This window comes from Rhagoletis zephyria, unplaced genomic scaffold, assembly GCF_001687245.7.
Source record: "Rhagoletis zephyria isolate East Lansing unplaced genomic scaffold, Rhagoletis_zephyria_1.1 Rzeph_scaffold_04931, whole genome shotgun sequence".
Taxonomy (NCBI): domain Eukaryota; kingdom Metazoa; phylum Arthropoda; class Insecta; order Diptera; family Tephritidae; genus Rhagoletis; species Rhagoletis zephyria.
Window position 1 is genome coordinate 5989 of NW_016162014.1, and position 18537 is coordinate 24525.

General features: G+C 33.4%; 1 protein-coding gene across 1 annotated transcript in view; it reads right to left on the reverse strand.

The window, feature by feature from the left end:
* The window catches only part of cac (calcium voltage-gated channel subunit cacophony), a gene marked incomplete at its 3' end in the record, with an annotated part of 43825 nt that overhangs the window by 4312 nt on the left and 20976 nt on the right, over window positions 1–18537 (reverse strand). The window contains exons 11-14 of the mRNA XM_017626928.1: window positions 17011–17208; window positions 14486–14999; window positions 8212–8547; window positions 5690–6253 (exon numbers count right to left, since the gene is read on the reverse strand). Coding sequence (XP_017482417.1) covers window positions 5690–6253; window positions 8212–8547; window positions 14486–14999; window positions 17011–17208 — 1612 coding nt within the window. The remainder of the gene's footprint in view (window positions 1–5689; window positions 6254–8211; window positions 8548–14485; window positions 15000–17010; window positions 17209–18537) is intronic.

Here is an 18537-nt window from a genome sequence, read left to right on the forward strand (position 1 = left end):
AGAGGTACATAGATAAAAGTTTCTTTAAGCCAATTTAAAATGCATACGTTTGTACATGTATGTGGGCTTACATATATGTTAGTATGTATGTATGTACATTTAGAAGTAATTCAATACATTTTTTCGAAATACCAGGATTGGCTCAATACTAGGAACTTGGAACTTCAAATTGTATTCAACTGAAATGTACTGAACTGAACGGAATGGAACTGGCTAAAGCGCTGGTCTAGAAGGAATAATTAAAAGCTTTTTATAGGTACGCGTTGCTTTTCCTATTCGCTTAGAGTTGTACATTTATTAAGACTTTAATGTGTGCTAAATCTCGGACTAAAATTATTATTTTTTTTTTTTAAATCTTCTGGTCTCTTGTTGACCCGTTAGCCTAACAGCGTTTTAAAACGCGCTAATTTCATTTAAATTCTAAGCCTGTGTTGATTGCATGTAAGTGTATGCGTGTTCGAGCGTGAATTTCATTCTGTGTGGCTGTGAGCTTTTTGTCAAGCGCGTGCTACAACAATAATAATATTAAAGCTTATTAAGAAATCTTCTGGCAGTAATATGGACTCTTTGGTTAAAAGTTGAGTTACCCAATTCAATAAGCAAAATTTTGTTTTTCGTATGATTTTCATAAGTTATTCTGCTTCTTCTTCTTCTTCCGCTTGTTTTGCGATGTTTTTTGTTTTTTTTTTTGTAAACGGGTTTTTGGTTGTTTTTTTTAATGATTTTATAACAAAATGTAAAAATGCGAGTACACTAGGTTACACGTTCGTCTAGATGTATATAAGTAAAAAAATGTAAGCAGTTATGTAGTTGGTTAACATATAAGNACTAATGCATGAAAATCCTAACCTCAAAAAAATCACCCGTTACTATGTAGTAGTGTGGTTTTGAGTAGTTCATAGGAAAGACATAAAATGGTATTGAGTCCAACATCTTTTCAATGCAATCAATATTCAGTTAGAATTACTTACTCGACTTTCGTGTCTTTCCCTTCGCCGCTCATTCCACTTTAATTTTCGGGAAATTTTAACCATTATTGCACAACTATAGACTGCTCAATACTCAAATGAGCTTATTTGCCTCCTTTTTTTTCTTTGTACAGTGTTTTATTGATTAGTGAACGTGTGCGCCTAAATAATAAATGTTTGAAGGTCTTTGGGGTGCTCAGATTCACCGAGTATTCACATATATACATAACTGTGGTAATTCTTGCATTCTGTTCCTATTTTTTTCTATTTCCCTAAAGACTGAAAGTCCCTGGCACGCCTACTTAGCTTTCATAATACGAATAATTGCATAACTCGCTTTTTGCTTGGAGCTTATGAATATGGAAAACATTGAATTAAAAGGACCAAAAAGCTTCAAACAGGGGCAAATATTAAGTGTGTAGCTAACAAATTATATTGCTTGATTCAGCCCAAATGCAGCCGTATTGCGAATTTTTTTCCAACTACTTAGCGACGAATATCTTGCACTCATTTAATTAACCTTTCAACAGATATATTTACTTATGTTTTTAGAAACGTCATAGCTTTAGCAAATGATGAGGATATAATGCTTGGGAAAATGCTCTGGTTAAACTAAAGACTTACAGTTATGTCATATTATAGTGAGACTCATTGTCCGCACAGAGCAAAAGCCACCTAATAAAAAATAAATGTATGCCGTTCTCTTCAAGAAAAAAGCCTACTTATTTTGAGTGGGATTATCCAGAAGGCATTATCTTCATTTTTAATAGGTTACCTAATTAAAAGCTAAAAATGAAAAAAAAAGTCCACGCTGATCAGTCGTCGAATCCGATACCCTCTAAATGGCATTTTACAGCTCTACCTACTCGGCTACGGTGGACGCCTTACCGACGCTATTTTATTTAATAATATGAATTTAAAATTTATTGATGAAGATATCACATAAAATTAAGAAGACTTAGGGAATGATCAGGCTGTCGATTCAAGAAGAAATACTTTTCAAAGAATTCAAGAAGATATTTCATTTCAATAAATAAGGAATCTATATGGAATTTGGTTCGTTTTTTCATCTGTTTTACCACTTTTAGCCTTAAAACTTTTTCATAGAGACAATCTTCTTTTTGTGGGGAGCATATTTTCCTCTGTACGTTTCGGTGTCACTTGGGAAGGAAATATCGCCCATTTATTCTAAAACCAGTTCTCAAAAGGTTTCCAGGAATCTTAGGTCTTCCAAAATATTGGAAAACTATCTGCCTAGGAAGACATACAATGACGGATTCTGACATACAAAAAACTGTATTTTATCCTCCCCTTCCTCTTCTAACGAAGTCGTGGGACATTGCGCCCAGACATCGGATGTATGTTATTGCGCCCAGACATCGGATGTATGTACCTGCCGTTAAGGCAATGTCTTGTAATCACAGATGTCACGGCATATGGAGCTGATGCTTTTTCATCACTTAGGCATTTTGGGAAGATTTGTACCGGGCCGCGCGGCGCCAGCTGCCGGCTTTACAATTCTCATTTACTTTGTAGCGGCATAAAGTAGAAAATAATCAGGCATCTCGTTTAGATATTTTCAGAATTTCTTGGCTATCTAGGTGGTTTATGACTATTTTGTAAGGGATTTATAACCAAACAATAATAATATTTTGGCGCTTAGACTTCCGCTAAGTGTTTGGCCGATCGTCTCCTCCATCCGGCAGTTTGTGGTGTTCGTCTTGATATATCGCACAAATAGAGGGATCTACCCGGCAAATTTAATGAGAAGCTTTTTCATGGCAGAAAACAGTCCTAGGTTTGCCATTGACAATCGCTCAGTTCAGAAGGGCCGCACTGTCATCGAGCTTTAAGTCATCTGCGTATGCACCAAAAGACTCACACCTTTTAGAGTATTCTAATTTTTCTTTATGGTTCGGGGTGAAAGTGCATATTCTGGGGAGCTGCGGGCGCTCAGTCAAAATATGCGTGCGAATTCGCCCAAGACCAATTTATCTGCTGCATGAGTATATCGCCACCATTGCCTTTAGTGCGCTAACCTCAAAATTAAGTCGCATTCCCAACGATGGATAATGGAGATCGTCAATGCTCCTATCTTTCGCTCACGCGCAGATGGTCAACGCTAACTCAGTTTGGCACATCACTCGATCGTTAACGCTCCTATGCTTGACGCATCGGTTTCTAAACTTCACTCCCGGTGTAATTTTGGAAGCCGGTAATAAGCGACTGCTCACAAGCCAAACAAGGGCTCTAAATGGGCTCTGTATGTACTGATCATGCAGAGGACACTCCTTTATGGTAGCCAATGGCTAAGTACGCCTACTCACACCTTCACTAAATCTCAGCTCACTGCATAGCAGATAACTGCAGCTTGATCATGATTCACTCAATATGTATATTTAGTTCCAAGTAAATAAATCCATGATAAAAGGGCTGCATTCTGCGCTTTCGATTCATCTGCCTACCCTTACATCTCTCTCTATCATATCAGGCTTAAGGCGTGCATCGTTGACTTACAAAAGCCATATTCGCTTATGGAACTCGAATAATACTCCTTGGGCTACAAGTTCCACTGCTCTTTCTGGTTCTTTGATGTCTTGGACAATAATACACACACATTTTGTTCTACCTTAGCCGACATTCCTACTTGTCCGTTTTCTATACACTTTAGTCAACACATTTTGATCCGTTTATGGATTTTCGTATACTAGTTACTGGCGCTAGTTAGGCCGGCTTAGAAATAAAAGAAGGGAATTGAACGAACGGCACTGGCGTCGCGAATATAGTTTAGAAAGATTTAAACTAATAATAAATCTCCAAAAGGATATATTGTCACGGGCAGTGTTGCAGGACACGTTGGCCTCAAATAAGGACCACCTCTAAATAGTCACTCAAAGCAGATATTACTAAGCGGCACATAAAAAAGCCTGGATTTGCAAGCGCTCACGAGCGTCCAGCGAAATAAATAATTAAAACAAGTTATATTTGTATTTTGTTTTTCCTATATTGACGTTTGGAAATTGTTTGATGAATTCCGACAACGATTGCACTACAGGGTATTACGTAGATATGTACATAATTTCAAGAGCGGTTTTCTGCTAAGACAGCTGAGCCGGTGACGGCAAAACCCAGTAAGGGTAGATTAACAAAACTCGAAAGCCCCGTTCTCTCTTAATTCTACACCCAGATCTTTGGTTACTTTGCATAAAATATGACTAATTTGTTCTGTATTACCCCGCTACCACTCGCAGATAAACATGCCACTAATACCAATTTTGGTTCCTTTATATGCAATAAACTAATCTCTTTTCCATTAATGTGTCCTTTCAATAGACGAATTGGTCCCTTTCATACCTTACTAGATATGTTACTAGTCGCTTTTAAAAATAAAAGTGCGCACAGGGTGGTGTTGTCTCGAAGTTTTTATCGAGAATGGGTTAATCTCAATAAAAAAATTTCCAAACAACACCACTCTGTAGCTATCAAAATGTACAAATCTGTACAAGTGTACACATCGTGTGAACCCTGCTTTCTTTCTTTCGCTGCTATGCCGACATTTTTTTGGACTGAATCATTGCAATATTGGTTATTCAAAAATTCAATTACAATCAGTTTCAAATTGGGGTGTGAAGATTGAATCATCCATAGGTGAATACTAGCTAGAACTATAAAAACTTAATGCTTCGAAAGTTTAACGCTAGAGAACGCTTTCGAAAACTATTGGAACTCACTAACGTAATTTCAATAAATAACTTGTATGTAGGAAGAACACTGAATACACAAATCCTGGTAAAGGTATTATTTAAGTAGCAACTTAGTAAAAGTGGAATGCTGTTTGGTATGCAGATTTTGAAAATTAAATTGAAAAACACGATGGGTAATACATATGTAACTATTTTAGAGCTAGTATATATTATACGAATATACATAGATACAGTTACAGTATGAACTATTCGTTCTCAAAACACAACTATCTATGTATATATATTTTGGCAACATTTCAACTGACTAGATACTTTTAGCTTTTACTTAGTTAAATGAAATAGTAATTGAAAACTACAAATTCGTTTCGTAGAGAGAAAAAGAGAGGATGAATAGAAAAAGCTTGAAACTATGTAAATATAGTATGTATATTTCTATTGTATGTACTATATATATGTACGTATGTGTATGTATATATATGTACGGAAGCAAATATCATTGAAAGGGACATATTGAACACTTGAACGAGTATATTTGTGTGATTCGGTATATATTTTTTTTGGTATATATTCATGTCAGTATGGGTGATTGTATATATATACATAAGTACTACAAAAAAAAAACATAAAACTGTTCTAAGAATTTTTACTGTTATTTTGTTTTTTTTTTAGATATGCGGAAACATTAAGAACATTTTTACGCACATCACAAACTGATCTACGAGAGTGTAACAAACAAACACAAGGGAGGGGACAAATTTGTAAACTAATAAATAAATTATAAAGAGTAAATAGAAATTGTTCATACAAACAAACACACACAGTAAACTGCGTGTGTGTGTACATTAAAGGAATTGAAAAATTAAAAAACACAATTTTGTCAAAATACTCGTAAGAAGGGAATTTTATTTTTCCAAACCAAAAATTTACAACAAATTTGTTAACAAAAAAAAAAAAAAAGAAAAAGAACTAAAATATATAAATTATAAAAAATTTATATATTCAGTTTGTTTTACTTACTGGCACTCTTCGGAAGTATGTTTACTTTCGTCCGTACAATGAAAAAATTTCCCATTGAACAATTGTACACCAATTACGGAAAATATAAATTGAAATAATATGTACACGATTAGAATGTTAACAACATTTTTCAATGAGTTCACTACGCAGTCGAAGACGGCTTTCAATTTTGGTACACGTTTGATGGTTTTCAACGGTCGCAGGACGCGCAGTACGCGCAACGATTTGATGGTTGATAAATTTTGTCCAGCGCTGCTACCGCTCATATCGAAACCGAAACTAACAGCAGCGCACACAACGACCACAGCATCCATAATATTCCAGAATTCTCTTAAATAGCTGCCTGGATGTAATATAACGCCTAAATCTACAATTTTTAGTAACATTTCTATTGTGAATACGCCGGTAAATGCATAATCGAAATAATTTAAGATTTTATTTCGTGGCGAATGCTCACGAACAGGATCTTCGGCTGCTAACGCTATCGATGACAATGAGATGACGATCATTATGAAAAAATCAAAATATCGCAAATTAACAACCCAATGTGCGCCGCGGCGTATACTGTGCGGGCGCAATTTCCAAAAATTTCCAAAAGTGAACATATTATGTACATACATTCGATAGGATTTACAATTACAAATTCATCCAATTTCCAGATGCGCAAAATTATTATTATTTTTTTTTTTTGATTTTCAGTTGTTTTGCAATTGTTTTTGTTTTTCAATTCGTTTTTTGGGTTGAATTTTGATTTTTTGCGATTTTATTTTATTTTATTTTTTGATTTTGGGCAATAGTTCATTTGTTGAACATTCGGTTTGTTCAGTTAAATTTGGTATTTTTGTTTTGCATAATTTTGTTGAATCCATATTTTCAAGTTTTTGTTGAATTTTGTGCAGATTTTCCAGATTTGCGAATATAAATTTTTTATTTTTCATTTTTATTTTTTTTTGCGGTGCGTTGCATTAGCGCAGTGCAGTGAGGTTGGTTGTTGTTTTTTGTTGGGATTTATATAGCGATTTGTTGGATATGCATTTTTGATGAGGTTATTTGGTAGGCATATGGATGTTTGGTTGGTTGTTTGTTTGTTTGTTTGATTGATTGATTGGTTGGATGGATGGTTGGCGATGCAATGTAAGCGATTTGCAATGCAGGTTATGCGTTCGATAATATCAAAAATTAAAATTAAAAAATTGCATAATTCAACGAAAACGAATAAAAGAAAAAATATAAGAGAAAAAAAAATATGTATCAATATTTGTTGAAACATTGTTGACGAATGGTGAAATATATTTGTAAATACATGAAAAGAGAGAGTTAGTTTACTTAGAAGTTTTAAAATTAGTGTTGCTATTTCTTAGGTTTCGTAATACATACTTAGTGTTAGGCACTAAAAATATATATAAATTATTTTGGCATACTACGTAGCATTGAGCAAAGCTTCCAGTCTCTGTGGCTGGGAGAAAGAGCCTTGCTGTTGGACATTGAGTCCTGCCGAAAATAGTTAATACTTCCATTCGAAACGCAAAAAGTCATATTGTTCGGAAGGGTCGGACTAATGAACAATTTATGTCAGTTTAGTAAGCTTGTAAGTTGTAAAATGCTTATATAAATAAATAGAGTCTTAGCCTTTGGGAACTTATTTAGATGTCAAATCTAAAAAACCGAATCGATGCGTGCCTAGGTGAATACCCTTCTCTGAGCACATTACTCTAGGGAATGATGGGTAGGATGGTAGCCTCTGCAACAGAAGTGTAGTAGCTATATACTATATTCCTAGGCTGGCCTGAGTTGTGTGCTATAATTGGGGTAGGTACATTTCAGGCAGAGATGGCCGCCATAGAGGAGGAAATCAACTGACTACGTATAAGTTTAATAGCGATCACAAAGTTAAATATCAACAAGCGAAATGACAATTAGGGCTCTAGAATCGCTTATAATGCAATCGAAATTGACTGAAGAATATCTGATCTCTCCCCATGTCACTTCTTATTACTGATTTGGATTTCCTGGGTCGGTAAAATTACAGGAAACTGCATGACTGATTAACTGACTAGCCAGGGCATGCATGAGGTCATCTTACCTGACTGAGAAGGTACAGGGGTTTCTTTGGCAACCAGGGGAATGCTCTTCGACTGATTATTTAAAAGCCTACTCGGTGTTCGTTAGACGGAAACCTCGAAACCTCATATTGTCAATAAAAAAGAAGTTTCTAGAAGCTTGGCCCAAATGCTATTCATATGCATATACTATGTATATTTGTATATGTATGATGTAGATATACAAAACGTAAATAAGGTCTTCTAAATATTGCCTTATGACTAATCTTAAATATGCATATATGTAACTATCATTAATAAATCTGTCCAAGAGCTATGATACACCTAATTTATAGCCCTTAATACCTACCGAAATGCACATTTAACATACACTCACGCACACACTTTCACTCCCACACACCCACCCACCTACACATATGTATAAACACACACACAAACATTTAACCAAAAACTTGTATTTACGGGTTCGTCGGTGATAGTATAAACATAGATGAGTATGGTAACATTGGTTTTGGACCCTCCGTCACTTCTTCCTCCTCCTTCTTTTCCTCCTCTTTCTTTTTACTTTTCGCCTTATTCGGCGCCGATACACCATCACCGTTCTCCACGTGAACACCATCGGCTTGAAGTGCTTCCATTTCCTTTTCAAGCTCCTGCAATTGCTTCTCCTTATCTTCCTCGACTTGCTCCTCTTCGGCAGCTGTTAATTCTTGGGCATTCGCTAAATTATCGACAGCGATAGCCAAGAATACGTTCAACAGTGTGTAATTACCGAAGAGTACCAAAACGATAAAGTATCTGTAGCGATTCAGAAAAAACATATATACATATAACATTGAGAGTGTTAAGTGATTTCACCAATTTCCAAATAAATTTTCGTACAAATATTCAGTTAGTAAACGTGGAGGACAGTAATGTTGAATGTTGAAGTATAGTACATAAATGGGGTTAATGAGAGAGAGAGAGAGAGGGAGACTTTTGGTACTATGCTAGTAAGCGACAACTTGAAGTTCAATTAAATATAGTATTTAGGTGTGCGAATACACAAAGAGATAGGAAGCCAAATTGAATTAATTTATCTTAGTATGAAAACATACATATATAGGTATCTAGTTATGTAAATATATACTGATTAAAGTTAAGTTATTTACAAAGTATTAAGTAGTTATGTGTATGTATGTTTAAGTGGAGGTACTTAATATTAATTGAATGAAAAATTCGTATGTGTTCAATGAAGAGATGCATGTAATATAGTTGAAGCAATGAGTGGCAATAAAAACTAAAATGTTTCGAACAAAAATTTAAAATTTTATTGGCACAGCAGTTGAACCGTAGAAGTCTTCATCCTACTCAAAATTGTCCGTAGTTCAAGAAAGTTAGACGCAGCTTTCATTTTTTTCTGGCCATTTGAAAGCCAAAAAAAATATTAAGCGACTCTGCTGAATTCCTTGCTTGCCTACTTTATGTCAGTTTCACTGCTGTGCCAACATAAACATGTACATACATATATGTATATGTTTTATGATTGTCCATACACACTTAACTACATGTATGACATTGAATACTCTCCTTTGTTCGTTAGCGTTAAACGCGCCAAAAACTCCTGTTCAACATAATAAATCGTAGTTCTTATTGAATCCCTTATTTCTACATTTGCGATTGCTTTAATTAATTTTACAATATTTTGGTGCATTAAAATGTACTTAAGCATAAGTTGTGGCCGAGCAAGCCGGTTACAAGCAAAACAAAAATTATTTAAAAATTATTGCTATGTAAATATTCACAGCCACAGCAAAATTGTGTCAAACTTTTTTTTTAACCTTTAGCTGCTTACACAAATATAGGCAAATCATAAAAAAAAAAAACGTAATGAAAATTAAAACGTTTACATACACAAGTGCAAAGTTTACGTTGGGCTTTCGCTTGAACTCGATTAAAATCCCTCATCTATTTACATAAATTTCCCATAGAGTGCAATAGATGGTTTTTTTTTCATCTTGCTTGCTCTAAAATTTTCTTGATTTTAAGTATTTTATGGTGAGTGTTTTAAATATTAAATCACTGCTATTGAGAATCATTGATTAATGATTGTTGCAAAAAATGTCACAGAAAAAGTTTGAATTTTATGAAAAAATTTAACCAGTAATGTTTTGTGTTATAGCGTATTAAAATTATTTTCAATTATTCAACGAAAAAAGTATTAACCATTTTTGTTTGACTTTCAATAGTTGTAGCTAAGAAAAGTAAGCTTTCAAGCAAGTATTTTAATATGTGCATTAGGGTGGCTCTTATTTTTCGAGTGTAAGTTTTTTCTTTGCTACTCTTCAATATAGTATCGATGCTAAGATATGGAGGAGAATGCAGCAAAAAGTAATTGCTAAAGCGGACGATGTTCTAGTACTGATTCAGGATAAGTTCCCCCATAGGCAAGCCAAATCAAAAGTTAAAAAAAAAAAATGGCGCGTAGAGGCCACCAAGCTAAATCTGAGCTAGTTGCTTTACTAGACGGTACGAGTATAAGGTGCCGCCTCTACAACTAGCTGGTACCAACCTATTTTTTTTTTTAATTAAGGCCAAAAACCTAAGTAGAATTACCGAAGAATTTAGAACCTTTTTTATCGCGTTTGTTTCCATATAACGAATAAATACAATTTATTTTTATATGGAAGAAACCCGCAACACATTCGGCGGAAAAGATTCTAAAAAATCAACGGTGATGTTTAGCCACTTGAAACCTGCACGTTGTTAGAATAAAATTGAATGGGCTATAAAACTGCGTAGTCAAAAAAAATTTAACACTTCTGAGAAAAAAAAATTAAAATTTAGATGAAAATTTGTTGAATTTTTTTGTAGTCTTTTACAAAGTTTAAAACTTGGGTATATATGGGTTTTTTAGAGAATGAACTTTATTTTAATTGCAAATTCCTAAAAATAAATAAATAAACATGAGTGGGAAATAATATCACTTGGATGGGAGTGCTATTGTATTGGCCAATACTGTACATATGCATAAGCGCGAGAGTCCACATCTGACTGAAAAAAAACATAAAATTGACCGCTTGTTAGAGCTTCGCCTCCACTTATGGAACATTTTTTCATAAGTGGACATTTTTCAGTGTCCGCGTCCGTTTATCGGAAAGTAGAAGTCCGCTTATTAAAGCGTCCGTTTATGATAGCTTTCACTGTATTGAAGAGTAGCAGTTAATAGTTATTTTACGGGTTACTTTATAAGAGCCACGCGCGCACTAGCTATGCACGGTTTGATCAATAATTAGAATGTCTTTTTAAATTAAGATCAAGAATTAAATTTTTCTCTACCCACTTAAGCTATTTCTATGATTGAACTATGTCAGTAAAATTACGTTCAAAAATAAAGTTAAAAAATTTGTAAAATTTTTTTTTACTCACTTAAGCTATTTCTATGGTTAAACTATATAAGAAAATTACGTTCAAAAATTAAATTTAACACAGTGTTTACTTAAATTTTTTTATATTTTTTCCTAATGCAAGTATTGTTTTATTTTTAGAAATGGATTTCCAAATGTTCAATTTTATATATTAGTGTAAGTAATAGTAATTGTAATAAATAAATTAATACAAAATATTTGTAAGTGTACTCAATTTAAGTTTTTACTAAAAATACTGTATATTGATCTACCCAGATTTATGCCGAGGTTTCACTGGGCATTGAAATGGCGACAAATGCGTGCCATGTAAAAACATCCAGCTCAAAACAAACTTAATGACTATTACTTTTAACATGACGGATGAAGTGGATTAATATCCAACTTCATCATCAGAGCCTTTGTTATTTACGGTTTATTGGAAACTCAGCATTAGAATTAAAATAAGGTAGTAAAAATTTTACTAAATGTAGCTGCTTTCCTTATCAATTTCCAGCTCACTACTGAGGACGGACCGGATTACCTTAAAAATTTTGTGAACATATTTTAAGATTTAATTTAACGGTGATTAATTACTAATATTTCTTACAATCAACTAAAAAATATATTTCTATTTTGGTTACTTTGGTTTAATATAAACATAGTAAGCCAATGTATTTCATAAGCCTATTAGGTTACTTATTGTTATTTATGGAAATCTTATAAACTATTATTTCAGTTGGCCCAGTTATTATTTTTAAGATGCTCATCTGAAAAAAAACGGCACTGGTTTAAAATAAAGAGTTTATATTTCTTAAATATTTCATACCTTTTTTTAGCATTACGCTCTCCAGACATCTCATTTGCAGTCCCATTCAGCGTCTTGCATAGCTCACAGCATTAGGGGCACATAATTTTAGTAGGATTTTTCCAGAAGCCTGCTTGCTACTTCTAAATGCTAATACAAGCTCAAAATAAACTTAAAATTTACACTTAATTTTTTTTTATAATGGACATAGCTCTGTTAACATAAATTAATTTATATTTCAAAAAGCAAAAAATTTAGCGATATTATACATTTATATAAATTCTTAGTAGATTTTTTACTTAAATAGTAGATTAAGCAAATTTCAGAAAATATTTGAAAGCTGACTTTTCTAGCACACTGTAGTAAGTCATTAATTGAATTAAAATTTTTTTTAGAAACGAGTACACTTTATATATTTTTTCTTTTGTGCGCAAATATTAAAAAAAAATAGCAAAAAAAAAATGGCGAATCTCTGATAATTTAAAAACTCATAATTTTAAATAAAATCAAAAAGCAATTGCAAGTTTCAAAGCTTATAGTGCAATAAGCTCTTCGTAATAAAAAAAAAATTATGTTTTTCATAAAGAAAATATAAATTGTTTATGGTTACGATTGCATATTAATTTTAGTTGGTAAATAGGAATGTAAATAAATATATTTTGCATGCAATCAGGAGTATAAAAATTTGTATATGGTTCGTATTTGCGCGATCAGAAATCAAGTAGGTTATGTCATTCAGCGTTTTATGTATAAGTAAATAATAAAAATGTTATATGGCAAATGCCGAATGAAAAATTTTAATTACAAATGACAAAAATGAAAAATAAAAAATAATAAATGACAAATGGCAAATGGCAAACCGTTAATGAAAAATTCACCATGACAAGTGACAAAAAGTGACAAATGATAATTTTAAAATGACCAATAATTTGGGAAAAATGAGCATCAAAAAACGTCAAATAATAAATGACAGATGACAAATGTCAAATAATAAATGACACATGACAGATGGCAAATGAAAATAATAAATGACAAATATTAAAAAAAAAATGCAAATGATAAGTAGCTTACCAAAAATAGGTCAAATTATTACAAATAATAAATGGCGAACAATAAAGAGAACATTACAAACTACGAAGAACAAATGAGGCGCATGACAAATGACATCACTTATCAATTTTCAAAATGCATGCGACGCATTATCTTATATATTGGCGCGCAAATACGAACCACTTCACTATGTATATTATTTAGTTTTGCAAATATATTTACATAGCTACATACAAAAAAAGTTGTTTTAAACAATTTAGAATACCAATAAGTGTTTAAATGAGTGAAATCATTTTAGTTATGAAATATATATTTTTCTTTTAGATTAGTAATAAAAGCCTTATGCATAATAATATGAAAATATAAAATATTTTTAGAAGTGAATTTCCGAAAGCTCCTACATACACAGCAGCACTGCATATGCTTTACCGTGATGCACAAACTTTCGAAAATTCAATACGATATGTAAATAAATATTACATATGTCATAAAAGCTTTCATTAAGCTTAGAGTGATTGCACACATTAATGGTTCGACGTTCAACAACGGGCGACGTTAAACAGGTGCTAACAACACAGATGCATTTACAAATTCATATATGTAAAACATGTACTTAGTATGGTCTTAATAAGTACTTTGTAAGAGCTTACATTTCGCTCTGTGCTGGCGATATGATTTTGTATCTATTAATATAGTAAAGATTTTACCTGAGCTTGATTCGGATATTATTATTGTTATATGTATTCAATTATTAAATATTTCATTTCATTTTCGTTTTGCGAAGCAATAATAATTTTGAAAGCTCGATATCCCACCGTATTGAAAAATATGATTTCATTGCGTATTGACTAACACTTCCTTACAATCGTTTAGTTAAATAGATATGCAATGAAGTATTAGTGAATACATGCGTGTGGATATAAGTGTATGTGTGTATGTGTGTGTGCCTAAAAACTTTAGCTAAAAGGAATGTGGCGCTCGAAGAACAATTAAATAAATTGAAAAACAAAATTAAGTGCGCCTATTTGGCCCAAAAGCTCAAGAGAGTGGAAACGTTTTATTATACATATTATATAAATATTTTGCTGAGCTTATGCAGTTTATATATAGATATTAGTTTGAAAGCTGTAAATTTTTTTCCAGAATTATATTACACTTTACAAAAAGGACATTCAGATTGGATTTAAGATAAATTAGTTTAAAGATTTATTGTGGAAATTGATTAGTTAGAAGTTAATTGGAAAGCTCAAAATCAATGTATATATAGACGGCCTGTGTTAAAATGCAAATTAATATCAATACATATACAATTATGAATAAATGTATGCAAAGGTGATTTCTAGGCTTTGAGTTTTATTTAAACCATCTAGCAGTTTAGGGTTAAGTTTGAAGTTTGAGAACAAAAAAAAAAAACAAATCAATTACAATAGCTGAATATGTACGAGTAGGTACATATGTATGTATGTATGTAGTTTTCTGTAGTATAAAAACTTACACAGAATAAATCATTCCTTTCTTAGCGCCACCTTGTGATTTAATACCCTGATACATGACTTCATTCCAATCTTCACCGGTTAGAATTTGAAATACTGTAAGTAAGGCTATGGGGAATGTGTTGAAATTTGTTTCGGGGGTACCGCTTTTAAAACTAAATTGCCCGCCAAACAATTGCATGCCAAGTAGTGCAAATATTAGAATGAACAAGAAGAGCAGGAACAATAGTGAAATGATGGATCTCATCGAGTTCAACAACGAAATCACAAGATTTCGCAGTGACGACCAATATTTGGTCACTTTGAAGATACGTAGTAAACGTAGCGCTCTCAATACGGATAGACCGAATGAGCCTCCCTTCACCTCAGACCATATAACTTCGAATATCGAACCACTAATGACGACACAATCGAAACGATTAAACGACGATTCGAAGTAAGTGCGCGGTCCGAGCGCATACATTTTGATAAACATCTCCGACATGAATAGACCCAAAAACGAAAATTCAGCATAGTCTATAATGAGAAGAGAAGATAAGAAAAAATTTTAATTTCAGTTAGCATGCCAGACTAAGGATTAAATTAAATAAAATTGAATGAAAAAGAATCGTTGAATGGACTGTGATGCAAAATATCCCTAAGACAGCAGACTAAGACTAAGGTGATAGCTATTTTTAATTTTGTAGGTTGTACCAGAATCTATTCTTATGTCTCGTTTTAATTCTCATCACAAATCCCTTCCGAAAGAGTGATTCTTGATGCCAACCCTTCTGGGAAGCCTTAAGTTTGATAAAAACAGGTGTTTGGCAAAACAGTAGGTCTCTCACCAAGAGGGCTTATTGGATATATGTTATCTGCGATATATCGGCTCTGCTGGCAACCTATAAAGAAAACTCTTTCCTACAACGTCTGCCGCTGCTACATTTACGATCACTTTACATCTTTTCAGGAGGATAGGTTTAAATGAAATAGATTTTGGTAAAATATTGTGAGAGGAGAGGCGGAAACTACTGCTGCTAGATCGTGCGCCACCATATCCTTTGCTGTGAAGATAACGCGATCTAGATTCCCTGTGGCTAATTATTAGCTTATTCCCAATTCCGTTTCCGGGCATACAATTTCTCGTATATTTGCTGATGGCTCCAAAATTGGCTCTGAGTCGAGATTTGGAGTCAATATAGAAGATAACCAGAACGAGGTCCTCTTTTTTCTATACAAAAACTCAGTTTTCCAAGCCAGGTAATTTCAATCGTCAAGGCCAAGAAGTACTTTCCTAAATAAGGTGAAAAGGTAGGAGTTTACGTGCCTCAGCTAAATTTTGTTGGAAAACAATTATTTTATTCTTGATGCCCCACATCATTCGAGATCGCCTGGTAATGAAAAAATCTGACAATTTCAGTAAAGAGGACTCAGACCATGAATTCCTTGGTCTCCAGCCAATTATAGTACTCCCACCCTCGGCCACCTGAGCCACCGTCAGAAACATAGCACAGCAATAACCAGCAGGCTTCGAGGAGCTGCAGGGGGGGGGGGGGNGGGGGGGGGGGGGGGGGGAACAATCTCAGAAAGTCCATCTAGATATTTTCTTTTATTGACCAGATGGGACTGCAAACACTTTGCGCGATCTCTGAATAGTATAGTATAGTATATATCTAGGAGCGCAAACCCCCAACGGTGACAACTCAATTAGCCATCTCTTGGTCTGATTATGGCAACTCTCTTAATTGGATGTTGCTTATAACTGAAAAGCCGAAACTAAACGTAACTTAATGCCACGTCGAAATCTGTTTCATTTTGATTTTCTAAGCTCTACGTTCCGTTAAGTTAAGTTAAGTTGCCATAATCAGGCTTTCTATCTTGCAAAGGATGAAACTGCGAAACATTTTTTTTGCTTCTGCACCGCCTCCCAGGATTTTGCAGCGGTGTGTTGTGAGACGAACAACTGAATTTTTTTTATCGTGTAGATTTTAAGCAGCTCTCTTTTCTCAGTGTGTAGTTGTTTTCTAGAAATTGTTTGCTTCAAACAAGTTAGAGTTTCTCTGCATTATGGCGATGAACCGACCCTCCTGGTCCTACATTCGGCTTTTGATAGGCGAGTCTTCTCTACTGTATTGGATAGTTTTTAAATCGGTACCGAATATCGATCAGTACATAAAATTATCGACTCAGTACATCACTAATATGATTGTGTTAAATGCTTATGAGGATTATTAAATGAATATATTGTTTGAGTAAAAAAATACTTATCGGTATTAATGAATGTAGCCAAATTTATCGATAGTGATATCAATACATTTATCGAATTTTCTTTAATTTATAGTTATCTTTATATTAATCGAAATTATTATCGATATTTTATAGATTTATCGATTCATCCGTATTTTGTCGATTTATCGGTATTTCTTTGATTTATCGGTTTTTATTGTTTTTTTTGAAATTTTATAGATATATCGATGTTTTGTCGATTTATCGACTTCCACTATCCACCGGCCATAGCGTTTTAAAATATTCTATCAATTATACTTACATAAAAATTGCGTTAAAAATTTTGGTTGACCATAGTGCTCTACAGCGACACACATAGTGTTCAGGAATACGAGTACGATGACGAACCAATAGAACCATTGCGTTTTCACCGTGTGCCTTATCCAGAAGCGAAAACGTTTCTCGGCACGCCAAAAGCCCGTACAGCTGCCTTGTGGTTTCGGGCGTGATTTTAGGTATCCTATAGTTAAAATTATAATTGGAGAATAAAATAAAGCGACGCGAATTAGTAAAATATAAAACAATGTTTACTAAGTATACAAAAAAGGGGTAGAATTCTCTAGGTAATTATTTCGATATGTATGTATGTGTGTAGGTAAATAATGTGCGAGCATGTTTTGAAAATTGTATTAGGAAGGAGCGTATATAATGTTTCGTAGATACAGCAAGAAAATGTTAAACATAAATAGAATGCATTTGTATTTTAAATGCATGTATTTATGTTTTATATTTGTAAATAGCAATGCATACACAGAATAATGAGCTACTGGCATTAAAATATTTATTTTAAGTGCACATTGTTTATGAACTATGAAGTGAACTAACCATGAACGTTAAGAAAATGGTAGAATTTTTGTTTCTGTTTCATCAATTGTGTACTAGTTAGAATAGATAAAAGTGGAGTAGTAATTTTTCTAAGGTGGAAAATACTGGCTGACTGAATCAATATTTTTGATTTCATAGGAAATAAATGTTTGCTTTTATTTGAAAATCTTTTGGAGTCCTTAATGATCTCTATGTACATTGCTTAGTACTCTATCGGCTTTTAAGCGATGCAATAATTCACAAACTCGAAAAAATTTTGATGAGCCTTTGATATTTAAAAAGTAGGCTTAAGCTTTGACTAAATTTCAATCTTAAGCTCCCTTCATCGGTGCAAATATTTACACTTTCAGTGTGAAGTTATCAGCATTAAAAAATGCGTGAGCAGAGCTCTCCCATACTTTTATAGATTTTATATAGATTAGTGCAAAGTAGAGCCTCTACCTCGCCATCACTGACGCAAAACTTTGCGGACCACGAGCACAGATCTGGCCACCACTGATGAAATATTTATTTTTCTTAGTTTTCCTTTAAAATGTTAATGATTTTGTGAAGAGTATTTAAATTTTCGATTCGAGTTTGAGACTCAGAACATTCTTTTCTAAGTTCATTGTGCAATTAACGCTTTAGTTAAGGTGGGTGTATGTGTGTGTGTGTATGTATGCATATCGTTTCCAAGCTAGGTTTTAAAGCGGTATATGGCGTACAATAAAAGCTGCTAAATAGTATTTAAGGGCTATATTTCAGTTTGCTTTCAAATGTTAGCGCATACGAGTTTTTTTTTTGCGAAAAATAGTAGAATTAAAAAAAAAATGATTAAGTAAAAGTAAACAAAATTAGAATCGAAATATTTGTGCTTGTGGCAGTACGAAAATTATTTATTTTTAACCCTTAATTAGGCGCATGGGATGAAGACCATTTCAAATAAAAACAAGTAAGAAAGTCTAAGTTCGGGCGGAGCCGAACA